This window comes from Oncorhynchus tshawytscha, linkage group LG07 (assembly GCF_018296145.1).
Source record: "Oncorhynchus tshawytscha isolate Ot180627B linkage group LG07, Otsh_v2.0, whole genome shotgun sequence".
NCBI classification, from domain to species: domain Eukaryota; kingdom Metazoa; phylum Chordata; class Actinopteri; order Salmoniformes; family Salmonidae; genus Oncorhynchus; species Oncorhynchus tshawytscha.
The window spans coordinates 16,830,956-16,844,414 of record NC_056435.1 but is presented as its reverse complement, the minus strand read 5'-3'; the positions used below and the strand labels follow the sequence as shown (position 1 = coordinate 16,844,414).

The window sequence follows — 13,459 nt, the reverse complement described above, 5'->3', positions numbered from 1 at the left end:
CAGGTTTTTAGGCAACAAAATAGGAAAAATGCCAAGGGGGGTGAAAACTTTTGCAAGCCACTGTACAAACATCAATATGTGTGTGATAGGTGACATTCTGTACTGTCAACTAATACTAATATGAAACTAATACGAACTAATATGAAACATTGTATCTCAAATCCAAAATACTGGAGAATAGCACCAAATGTAAAACTGTAAGCTTCACTGTCCATACACATATGGTGTGGACTATGTGTGTCTGGTAAACACATGTGGATCTGGTGAACAGTTATCACTTGTTGACCAACTACAGGAATACTGACCTCAGAGTCTCCAGTTTACAGTGGGGATTCCCCAGTCCAGCAGAGAGCAGCTTCACTCCTGAATCCTTCAGGTCATTGTTACTCAGGTCCAGCTCTCTCAGGTGTGAGGGGTTTGACTCCAGAGCTGAGACCAGAGAAGCACAGCCTTCCTCTGTGACTCCACAGCCTGACAGCCTGACAAAGAGATCATCATGATTTTAAAAACACACTGTTAATTTCACAAGTAGAATGTACATGTAAAGGACAACAAGCTTTAATTGCAGATTGATATTCAAATTAACAGAATATCCATAGTTAACCATTCACCCCTGTGGTGAAACGATTATTGCTTGGTAATAATGATTAAATATTATCCAGTTGTATGTGTGTGTGTGTGTGTGTGCACTGGAGTCATTGTGAGATTAAACAACTGCTCCTGCTTGGTGTCCTGTTTGTGTGTGTGTGTGTGTCCTGTTAACATGTGTGACCTGCATGTGTGTGTCCTATTGGTGTCAGCAGATGTGTTTGTCCTTGTGTCCTGTTGGTGTCCTATGTGTGTCCAGTGAGCACATGTGTGACCTGTTGGTATCTATGTGTGTTGTGTGTGTGTGTGTGTGTGTGTGTGTGTGTGTGTGTCCTAACTATGTGTGTTCAGTGAGTGTGTCTTGCCAGTGTGTCCATTGTGTGAAAGGACACACACAATGGCCAAACACAATGGACAGATACAGGACACACTGGACTCACAGTCAGCATATAACTTTGTCCAAGTGTTGGTAAGAATGTTTGTCTTAACTATCCTGATAAGTCAAACATGTCTGATATGAACATTGACATAAACCCTCTACATACTTGAGTTTCTCCAGTCTGCAGTGTGGATCCTCCAGTCCAGCAGAGAGCAGTCTGACTCCTGAGTCTCCTGGGTGATTGTAGCTCAGGTCCAGCTCTCTCAGGTGTGAGGGGTTTGACCTCAGAGCTGAGACCAGAGAAGCACAGCCTTCCTCTGTGACTCCACAGTCTGACAGCCTGACAAAGAGATCATCATGACTTAACAAACACACTGTTCATTTAACACCAGTAGTGTAGAAGGACAATGGCAGATGCATTTGGTTAATTATCCAAAACAACATATAGATTCATCTTCCATCTCCTAGAATTGTATGGTCATATTGTTATACTAATGTGAAAATCAATGCATTTATTCAATATGTTATTCAACATAATATTATATACATATTAAATAACATTTCTCTAAACTGCATATTTCTTCCTGATGATTAGTTCATGTCATTGTATTTACTCACAGAACAGCTCTGGAGGCTTTGACCACTGGCAGCAGCCTCAGAAGACCTTCCTCTGATCTGGAGTATTTCTTCAGGTCAAACACATCCAGCTCCTTTTCTGAAGTCAGCAACACAAAGACCAGAGCTGACCACTGTGCAGGTGACAGGTTGGGTTTTGAGAGACTTCCTGATCTCAGGTAGCTTTGGATCTCCTCCACTAGAGAATGGTCATTCAGTTCATTCAGACAGTGGAACAGATTGATGCTCCTCTCTGGAGAGAGATTCTCCCTGATCTTCTCCTTGATGTACTTGACTGTTTCTTCATGGCTCTGTGAGCTGCTTCTTGTCTTTGTCAGTAGACCTCGTAAGTGCTTCTGATTGGACTCCAGTGAGAGGCCCAGAAGGAAGCGGAGGAAAAGGTCCAGGTTTCCCGTCTCACTTTGTAAGGCTTTATCCACAGCACTCTTGTAGAAAGTAACTTCAGGCTTGGTTCTGAACAGCAAAGAAAATATACTGGACTTTGTTTGAAGTTTGTCCATTAGATTCTCATTGTTGTTGATGAATGAGAGGAACACATATACAGCAGCCAGAAACTCCTGAATGCTCAGATGAACAAAGCAGTACACCTTGTCCTGGTACAGCCCACATTCCTCTTTAAAGAGCTGTGTGCACAATCCTGAGTACACTGAGGCTTCATTGACATCAATGCCAGCCTCTTTCAGGTCTTCTTCATAGAAAATCAGATTGCCATTCACAAGCTGTTGAAAAGCCAGTTTTCCCAGTGACAGAATGCTCTCTTTATTCCAGTGTGGACCTGTCTCTTCTTTCCCAAGATACTTTTCATTCTTCTGTTTGGTATGAAACACCACAAGGTGTGTGTACATCTCAGTCAGAGTCTTGGGCATCTCTTCTCTCTTATGTTTCAGCATGTGTTCAAGGACTGTTGCAGAAATCCAACAGAAGACTGGAATGTGGCACATGATGTGGAGGCTCCTTGATGTCTTTATGTGTGAGATGATTCTGCTGGCCAGGTCCTCATCACTGAATCTCTTCCTGAAGTACTCCTCCTTCTGTGGGTCATTGAACCCTCGTACCTCTGTCACCTGGTCAACACACCCTGAAGGGATCTTATTGGCTGCTGCAGGTCGGGTAGTTATCCAGAGGAGAGCAGAGGGAAGCAGATTTCCCTCGATGAGATTTGTCAGCAGAACATCCACTGAGGTTGACTCTGTGACGTCCCAACAAATCTTGTTCTTCTGGAAGTCTAGGGGCAGTCGGCACTCATCCAGACCATCAAAGATGAACAGAACTTTGTACTTGTTGTAGTTGGAGATTCCTGATTGTTTGGTTTCCATTGAGAAGTGATTAAGAAGTTCAATCAATGTGTGCAACAGTTCTGATAGGTTTGTCTTGTCCAGTTAAGGGTTTGAAGATGTCGTTACATTTGATTGCAGTCTCTGGTCTTGCTTGTTTCCTGGTTGTTGTCTCAATCTGTCTCAGCTCATGTTCATTATTGACCTCTCCTGTTCCACCCTCTGTGATGTAGAGCTCTGTGTAGATCTTATTGAGAAGTGTTGGGTTTCCTTGTTTAGCGATCCCCTCAAATACACATTGAAACTTCTTCTTAAGATTAGATTTGAGTTCACGTTGGCAAATCACAGCAAGCTCATCTGAATGAAGAAATAACATGTACAGTATTGTAGGACTGTTATAAAGTTTTTCATTATAATAATTTATTCTCTTAACTGACTGTATAAATGTGTAAATGTTTTCATAATGCATTACAGACTGGTGTGACTGATTATATTATTATTGGTATTATTGATGGTATTATTGATGGTATTATTAATGTTCTCTCTCTAAATTAATCACCACAACACATCCCTGCTGCTACTTGATGCTACTTGATGAGGTCACTAGGTGTTGTGTTAAGGCTGCTACAATATCATTGAGTTACACAGCTACTTTAGCTGTACTTTTTTAATCATGGGAATTGATGGGAAATGATGTAAATATATCACTAGCCACTTTAAACAATGCTACCTTACATAAATCTTGTTAGGGAGGATGTTCCCTTGTGGGGATCAAATCAGCGGATATTTTAGAGCGTCACTGATCGTTTTTCGTTAAAATTCAAACTTTCATGAAAACACACAAACAAGGTATTGAATTAAAGCTACACTCGTTGTGAATCTAGCCACCGAGTCAGATTTGTAAAATGCTTTTCGGCGAAAGCATGAGAAGCTATTATCTGATAGCATGTAACACCCCAAAAGACCCGTAGAGGATGTAAACAAAAATAATTAGCATAGTCGGCGCTACACAAACCGCACAATAAAATATAAAACATTCATTACCTTTGACCATCTTCTTTCTTGGCACTCCTTGATGTCCCATAATCAATACTGGGTCTTTTTTGGATTAAATCGGTCCATATATAGCCTAGATATCGATCTATGAAGACTGTGTGATAAAAACGGAAAAAAATAGCGTTTCATAACGTAACGTCATTTTTTAAAAGTTAAAAAGTCGACGATAAACTTTCACAAAACACTAGAAATACCTTTCTAATGCAACTTTAGGTATTACTACACGTCAATAAGCTATAAAAATCATCAGTGGGCGATGTAAATTCGATAGCCTGCCGTGTGGAAAAATGTCCGGACAAAAAAAAGACAGACAATGCCTCGGGTCGGTGGTCGGAGAGAATCGGTTCCCTTTGGTCGGATCTACCAGAATCAATTCAGATTCAAATGAGGAGACTCTATAGATCCTGTGGAAGCTGTAGGTACTGCAAGCTCGGCCCCATATATTACGGTTCACCTTTAACAATTCATGGGAGTGGCGCATGGATATTTTTTTCCATCTCCAGTGATCAGATTTTCCTGCGCTTTTCGATGAAACAGACGTTCTGTTATAGTCACAGCCGTGATTTAAACAGTTTTAGAAACGTCTGAGTGTTTTCTATCCACACATACTAATCATATGCATATACTATATTCCTGGAATGAGTAGCAGGGCGCTGAAATGTTGCGCGATTTTTAACAAAAAGCTGCGAAAATTCGCATCATCCCAAAGAGGTTGTTACTTACCCTACATTGTTCATCTCATATGCATACGTTGATACTGTACTCTATATCATCGACTGCATCCTTATGTAATACATGTATCACTAGCCACTTTAACTATGCCACTTGGTTTACATACTCATCTCATATGTATATACTGTACTCGATATCATCTACTGTATCTTGCCTATGCTGCTCTGTACCATCACTCATTCATATATCCTTATGTACATATTCTTTATCCCCTTACACTGTGTATAAGACAGTAGTTTTTTTGGAATTGTTAGTTAGATTACTTGCTCGTTATTACTGCATTGTCGGAACTAGAAGCACAAGCATTTCGCTACACTCGCATTAACATCTGCTAACCATGTGTATGTGACAAATAAAATTTGATTTGATTTTGAGGCAGACAGATCTTACATTTCTCCAGTGTGTCAGCAAGGTCCTTCTGGTTCATTTTCCTCAGGATGTGCAGTGTGATCTTCAGAGCCCCCTCTCTGGCACTGCTCTCCTGCTTCTCATCTTCAGCATCCACCACTTCCTTATCCTGCTTCTGACTCTCAAAGCCTTCTGGGATTTCTGGACTAAGAATCCTCTTGAACATCTTCAGCTCGTTCTTCACAAATGTCAAAATTTTCTCTTCAAGCATCTGGAATAAATAAAGTAAATAAGTTAAGCAAGAGACTAAATGCTTTCTCATTAACACATTAATGAATGATTGACAGATCAACTTTTCTTGAGGTAAACAAAAACAAATGTACATAACAGGACCACATACACTGAATATGGAGGCCAGGTCTGTTTGATGACTCTGGGAAGACTGACCACTGAGAATCTCTGACTCTGATCTCTCCTGTTGGTTTCTGTGGACAAAACATGAGATTACATCTCCTCATCCAGGGAGTACACACACACACACACACACACACACACACACACACACACACACACACACACACACACACACGGAGGGAATGTTGTGTTTGTTTAATATTGTTTTAGGACTATGAAAATGGACAAAAGGATTAGCCTATGGATTATGAAAACAACAACAATAAATGGGAAAATGGGAGAGGAGAAATGACTAGAGACAGTGTTGTTTAACTCACTGACCAGGACCCATGAGTTCTTCTTACCTTTGTTCAGTAGAAAAGTCTCCCTCTCTAAAGTATATAGGTAGATCCATAGACCAGTCACTCTTCATGGACACACAGCTGGGAACAGGGGAGGCTGGTCTCTCCTGCTGGATTGGTCTTCAACACAACAGAGACAAACATTACATCTCTCATCTCCTCTGAGCTCAGATGGGGAAACAGAAGAAGAGTTTCACAAATAGAACGGACTTCCAGACGTTAGTTAATGGCGCGAGCAGTGTGTCATTTTTAAAAACGAAATTAATTTATCGTCGCGAGCGTTGTAGTCAGTCTGTCAGCCCCGCTAAAAGGCTGGTGTCGTTACTCTGCTTCTCCGGGGGATGTTGAGGTACATTTACTAACCGGGAGGGTTGAATGATGTAATTTATTGGAGGGCTGGAAGACGCACTCTCGAGGTTGTTTACTCACAATATCAGATATTAAGATGATTTTTATAATGAATGTAAACTGAGGTTGAGGTTCTGACTAGTGATTATTTACCCGGTGTTCAATAAACACTAAAGTTACCGTCCATCTGGTGAAGAGAGGAGAACCGGACAGAGGTAGCCAGCATCCGTCAACGAGAGAGGGAGAAGCCTCACCGGGATTTAACAGGTGGAAGAAACAACCGGGGAGCTCCATCGGTCCACAAGAAATGCAGACAGCCGGTGATGATGTAGTGGTAGCTATGGTAACTAGGATGCTGCTGGTAGAGTAGCTATGGTAACTAGGATGCTGCTGGTAGAGTAGCTATGGTAACTAGGATGCTGCTGGTAGAGTAGCTATGGTAACTAGGATGCTGCTGGTAGAGTAACTAGCTAGATTACCGAGCTGTACCGACTAGCTAGCAGGTCGTTCGTCTGTCCCTCGTCTCGATGATGAATCCGGTGAATCACAAAATGAAACAAGGATAGAGAGTGAAAAGGATCTGGCTACACTCACACTGTCCCTGACCGTAAAGAAAAAAGCAAATTGAACAATAAACTTCGGCGTCTCAACACTGTAACAAACTCCGTCGTTATTCCCCAAGATCACCTCAGTCCACTCTGCGCGTAACCGGCTTGGCGCCACACCGGACAGTTCTGTACGGGGACGCGGACAGTTCTGTACGGGGACGCGGACAGTTCTGTACGGGGACGCGGACAGTTCTGTACGGGGACGCGGACAGTTCTGTACGGGGACGCGGACAGTTCCAGAACGCGGACATGAGCAGTGCAACACAATCAACTAAACCCAGTCTTTACAGTGGGTTACATTGGTAATATTCATTTTTTATTATTATGTAAAACAAACATTCTACGTTTTTTTTTATCACAATATGTTGAGATCAAACATGGGACCATGATCACACAGTGTCTCAGAGTAGGGAATTGGTCGTATAAGTGCTGAGAATAAAGACATTTTACACTTATGGGTATAAGTGGGTGGGTAACTATGCATGAAGTCTCTAATCCCACCTAGTCGGCAGATATTTAGGACACCTTGTGAGCTGTCCTAAGTAGTTAAGAGTTAACAGCAGCTGTCCTAAGTAGTTAAGAGTTAACAGCAGCTGTCCTAAGTAGTTAAGAGTTAACAGCAGCTGTCCTAAGTAGTTAAGAGTTAACAGCAGCTGTCCTAAGTAGTTAAGAGTTAACAGCAGCTGTCCTAAGTAGTTAAGAGTTAACAGCAGGTGTCTTGATAATACTATAGAATAATGCAGTGAGTCAGTGGTTCCTGAGCCACATGTAATTGCTTTGAGTAGTTAAAATTATGTTTTGATATTTGATATGATCAATACATTAATAATATATGTATTGTGCTTTTGGCAATGATTTATGTATAATACTTATGTATAATAAGTGATACCATGTTTGTCTGCATCGCATTTTGTCTTCATTTTGGCAGATTAACTCATGCTTATTCCCCAAGATTAACTCAGGTTTTCACCCAGTGGCTAAGGAGTTGGACCTGTGGCCTAAAGGTGGCTGGTTCGAATCCAGGTGGAAAATGTGCTATTTGCTAACTGCTAGGGTTGTGTGATGTAATTTATTGACGGGCTGGAAGTCCCACTCTGTCTTTTCTATTCCAAGGTTGTTTATAAGCAATATCAGATATTAAGGTGATTTTTTTATAATGCATGTATACTAAGGTTGAGGTTTTGACTAGTGATTGTTTACCTGGGATTCAATACCTGCTATAGTCACTTGTTTTTCTCTCCCAAAAGCAACACAGCCCTAATAGGAGATATACAGCTAACTAAAGTAATGAGACCATTTTAGAAAATCATGGGACATATAGGCTGTGGTTGCATGCTATTTTATGTCAATCATATTGCTGCTTGTAGCCTATAACTGATGCTTCGTGGTCCATCATATTGCTGCTTGTAGCCTATAACTGATGCTTCATGGTCCATCATATTGCTGCTTGTAGCCTATAACTGATGCTTCATGGTCCATCATATTGCTGCTTGTAGCCTATAACTGATGCTTCATGGTCCATCATATTGCTGCTTGTAGCCTATAACTGATGCTTCATGGTCCATCATATTGCTGCTTGTAGCCTATAACTGATGCTTCATGGTCCATCATATTGCTGCTTGTAGCCTATAACTGATGCTTCATGGTCCATCATATTGCTGCTTGTAGCCTATAACTGATGCTTCATGGTCCATCATATTGCTGCTTGTAGCCTATAACTGATGCTTCATGGTCCATCATATTGCTGCTTGTAGCCTATAACTGATGCTTCATGGTCCATCATATTGCTGCTTGTAGCCTATAACTGATGCTTCATGGTCCATCATATTGCTTGTAGCCTATAACTGATGCTTCAGTCCATCATACTTGTAGCCTATAACTGATGCTTCATGGTCCATCATATTGCTGCTTGTAGCCTATAACTGATGCTTCATGGTCCATCATATTACTGCTTGTAGCCTATAACTGATGCTTCATGGTCCATCATATTGCTGCTTGTAGCCTATAACTGATGCTTCATGGTCCATCATATTGCTGCTTGTAGTCTATAACTGATGCTTCGTGGTCATATGCTTCCATCTATTGGACATTTTGCAATTAAAAGTTATTCATTCACCTACAGACGTTGGTGGGGCAGCTGAGAAATAAAGTGTATTTTTCTGGTTAATTCCTTAGATCTCAAACCTGCCCCATCTATCTCACGCCAATTTCTAGACTTTCACATAGAGGTCACTTGGTCACACAGTTCAAACCACATTTGAAAAATAAAACAGATGTGGCTTGTTGATCAAGTGTTCTGCCTTGAAATAATAAATATAATAAAATAACTAAAACAAAAACAGCAAAATGCTGAGACAGGTTTTGATTAACAAAATAATCTAAATGCTATTTAGTACTATAATGGTATTTACTAACATAATATTATTACGAAAACAGTTTCTAAAATAATTAGGGTTTAGGCTAAAATAGGTAATACGTAGGGTTAGATGCTGATGTAAAAAGGGCTTTATAAATACATTTGATTGATTGTTAGGTTCAGGGTTTTTAAGGTAAAAAAAACAGTATGGTTTATAGGTCCCTTGCTCCTCCCTGTGGCCTTCTCTGGGTACTACATAACTCATTCACGACACCTGCTAGGCTCATAATCTGAAGTAGCAACTGCATCAGATCTACAAATCAAAAAGCTACACCTTTCCATTTGTTTTCTAACTCAGTGAAACTGCGCAGCTTTCACTCAACCCGAAGGAAGATTTCGATGCATATCAAATTACCCAGCAGCCATTTGGAAACAACAAGTCATCAAAAAAAGTGTTATTTTCTTCATTTAAAAAATGTATTCTGGCTGTTTAAATCGGCCAGGTCTTGAAAAAGAGGACAGGGACATACGTTTTGGTTAGGTGGTATACCTTTTTCTGAAAACAACTATGGTTAACCATGACCAGAAAAGGTTTAAGGTTTAGCACTGTGGGTCATCACAACTTGTATCCAGGTGTTTAGTGATCACGCTCACCAAGTAGCTGTAACCCTGTTAATAATAAGTAACCTGACGTCAGCGTTCAAGCTTAATGACAGCAGGTGTCATTGATACTATAGTGAAGCTGCCATTGTGACGCAGAACAATGAGCTGGGAATAGAACGTTCAGAAGGTGAGTTGATTCCACGGAGCTCAATAGAACTAATAGGAGCTGGCAGGGTGACGCAGAACAATGAGCTGGGAATAGAACGTTCAGAAGGTGAGTTGATTCCACGGAGCTCAATAGAACTAATAGGAGCTGGCAGGGAGACGCAGAACAATGAGCTGGGAATAGAACGTTCAGAAGGTGAGTTGATTCCACGGAGCTCAATAGAACTAATAGGAGCTGGCAGGGAGAAGAATGACCTAAAATAAGGCCTTTTTTTTAGCGATTACTATATAACATAACGTAATATTATGAAACTGGGGACCATAGCGGATGCAATGAACTAGTTATCAGAAAAAAACGTTGTTGTAAATGTCGTGTTTCCAGCCTACTTGAAGCGCACCGAAAATAATATTCAAAAGTTTGGTCCTTGGACACAGAGGGGTTAAACACTAAAGTTACCGTCCATCTAGTGAAGAGAGGAGGGGTTAAGAACGGAGCAGAAGAGACATGTTTGTTGTTTGCTGTAACTAATGTTCAACGTTGTATTGTATTGTATTGTATTGTATTGTAATGTATTGTATTGTATTGTATTGTATTGTATTGTATTGTATTGTATTGTATTGTATTGTATTGTATTGTATTGTATGTATTGTATTGTATTGTATTGTATTGTATTGTATTGTATTGTATTGTATTGTATTGTATTGTAATGTATTGTATTGTATTGTATTGTATTGTATTGTATTGTATTGTATTGTAATGTATGTATTGTAATGCCAGAGTTGACGTGGGCCATCGTTCAAACAAAGAGCCCTATAAAGGGTTAAATATATACTGTATACTCACAGGCTAACCTCCTATAAAGGGTTCTATATATATTCTATATATACTGTATACTCTGACACTTCCTAACCTCCTATAAAGGGTTCTATATATATTCTATATATACTGTATACTCAGACACTTCCTAACCTCCTATAAAGGGTTCTATATATATTCTATATATACTGTATACTCAGACACTTCCTAACCTCCTATAAAGGGTTCTATATATATTCTATATATACTGTATACTCAGACAGGCTAACCTCCTATAAAGGGTTCTATATATATTCTATATATACTGTATATCAGACAGGCTAACCTCCTATAAAGGGTTCTATATATATTCTATATATACTGTATACTCAGACAGGCTAACCTCCTATAAAGGGTTCTATATATATTCTATATATACTGTATTCAGACAGGCTAACCTCCTATAAAGGGTTCTATATATATTCTATATATACTGTATACTCAGACAGGCTAACCTCCTATAAAGGGTTCTATATATATTCTATATATACTGTATACTCAGACAGGCTAACCTCCTATAAAGGGATTCTATATATATTCTATATATACTGTATATACTCTGACATTCCTAACCTCCTATAAAGGGTTCTATATAATTCTATATATACTGTATACTCAGACACTTCCTAACCTCCTATAAAGGGTTCTATATATATTCTATATATACTGTATACTCAGACAGGCTAACCTCCTATAAAGGGTTCTACATATATTCTATATATACTGTATACTCAGACAGGCTAACCTCCTATAAAGGGTTCTATATATATTCTATATATACTGTATACTCAGACAGGCTAACCTCCTATAAAGGGTTCTATATATACTGTATACTCAGACAGGCTAACCTCCTATAAAGGGTTCTATATATACTGTATACTCAGACACTTCCTAACCTCCTATAAAGGGTTCTATATATATTCTATATATACTGTATACTCAGACAGGCTAACCTCCTATAAAGGGTTCTATATATATTCTATATATACTGTATACTCAGACAGGCTAACCTCCTATAAAGGGTTCTACATATATTCTATATATACTGTATACTCAGACAGGCTAACCTCCTATAAAGGGTTCTATATATATTCTATATATACTGTATACTCAGACAGGCTAACCTCCTATAAAGGGTTCTATATATATTCTATATATACTGTATACTCACAGGCTAACCTCCTATAAAGGATTCTATATATATATTCTATATATACTGTATACTCTGACACTTCCTAACCTCCTATAAAGGGTTCTATATATATTCTATATATACTGTATACTCAGACACTTCCTAACCTCCTATAAAGGGTTCTATATATATTCTATATATACTGTATACTCAGACAGGCTAACCTCCTATAAAGGGTTCTATATATATTCTATATATACTGTATACTCAGACAGGCTAACCTCCTATAAAGGGTTCTATATATATTCTATATATACTGTATACTCAGACACTTCCTAACCTCCTATAAAGGGTTCTATATATATTCTATATATACTGTATACTCAGACAGGCTAACCTCCTATAAAGGGTTCTATATATATTCTATATATACTGTATACTCAGACACTTCCTAACCTCCTATAAAGGGTTCTATATATATTCTATATATACTGTATACTCAGACACTTCCTAACCTCCTATAAAGGGTTCTATATATATTCTATATATACTGTATACTCAGACACTTCCTAACCTCCTATAAAGGGTTATATATATATTATATATATACTGTGTACTCAGACACTTCCTAACCTCCTATAAAGGGTTATATATATATTATATATATACTGTATACTCCTATAAAGGGTTCTATATATACTGTATACTCAGACAGGCTAACCTCCTATAAAGGGGTCTATATATATTCTATATATACTGTATACTCAGACACTTCCTAACCTCCTATAAAGGGTTCTATATATATTCTATATATACTGTGTACTCAGACACTTCCTAACCTCCTATAAAGGGATCTATATATATTCTATATATACTGTATACTCAGACACTTCCTAACCTCCTATAAAGGGTTCTATATAGAACTTTAGTGGTTCTGTATATTGTAGGAAGATAGAATCCTTTTGGTTTCAACAGGAGTGAAGAGTGTGTTGATATAACGGATATATTGTCAGAATTCAGCTTGTAAGAACGATCAGATATAAAAACTATAAAGTTATGCCTGCCAACATATTAGATAAGAATTAAGAGGCTAAAAAATTGTGTCATGCTAAACCTTTATAGAGGTGTGTGTGTGTGTGTGTGTGTGTGTGTGTGTGTGTGTGTGTGTGTGTGTGTGTGTGTGTGTGTGTGTGTGTGTGTGTGTGTGTGCTGGTGAGACAGCCACATATCACAGTCAAATATACAGGATACAAACATTCCATTCCAGCTATATAGCATTTTGACAAAACAAAAATTAATACACAAAAAACTAGAAACGAACAACATTGTAATCTCACCTCTTAGCTTTGGTGTCATGTTCCCCAGAGAGTCTCGTTTTGAGGCAGGGCCCCCCCCCTGACTCGCTCCAGAGAGACTCATTTTAGAGCACTGACCCCTAAACAGAGATCCAACATGTTGGTTGTGGTTAACACAGTAACAACTAAACAGAGATCCAACATGTTGGTTGTGGTTAACACAGTGACAACTAAACAGAGATCCAACATGTTGGTTGTGGTTAACACAGTGACAACTAAACAGAGATCCAACATGTTGGTTGTGGTTAACACAGTGACAACTAAACAG

At 39.0% G+C, this 13,459-nt stretch overlaps 1 protein-coding gene across 1 annotated transcript in view; it reads right to left on the bottom strand.

The window, feature by feature from the left end:
* Positions 1-13,226, bottom strand: part of LOC112232787 (NLR family CARD domain-containing protein 3) — a 55,946-nt gene extending 42,720 nt beyond the window's left edge. The window contains 2 exon segments of the mRNA XM_042325005.1: positions 5,772-5,888; positions 13,174-13,226. Of these exon segments, the coding sequence (XP_042180939.1) occupies positions 5,772-5,839 (68 nt within the window). The 5' untranslated portion in view covers positions 5,840-5,888; positions 13,174-13,226.
* Positions 13,227-13,459: the final 233 nt, after the last annotated feature.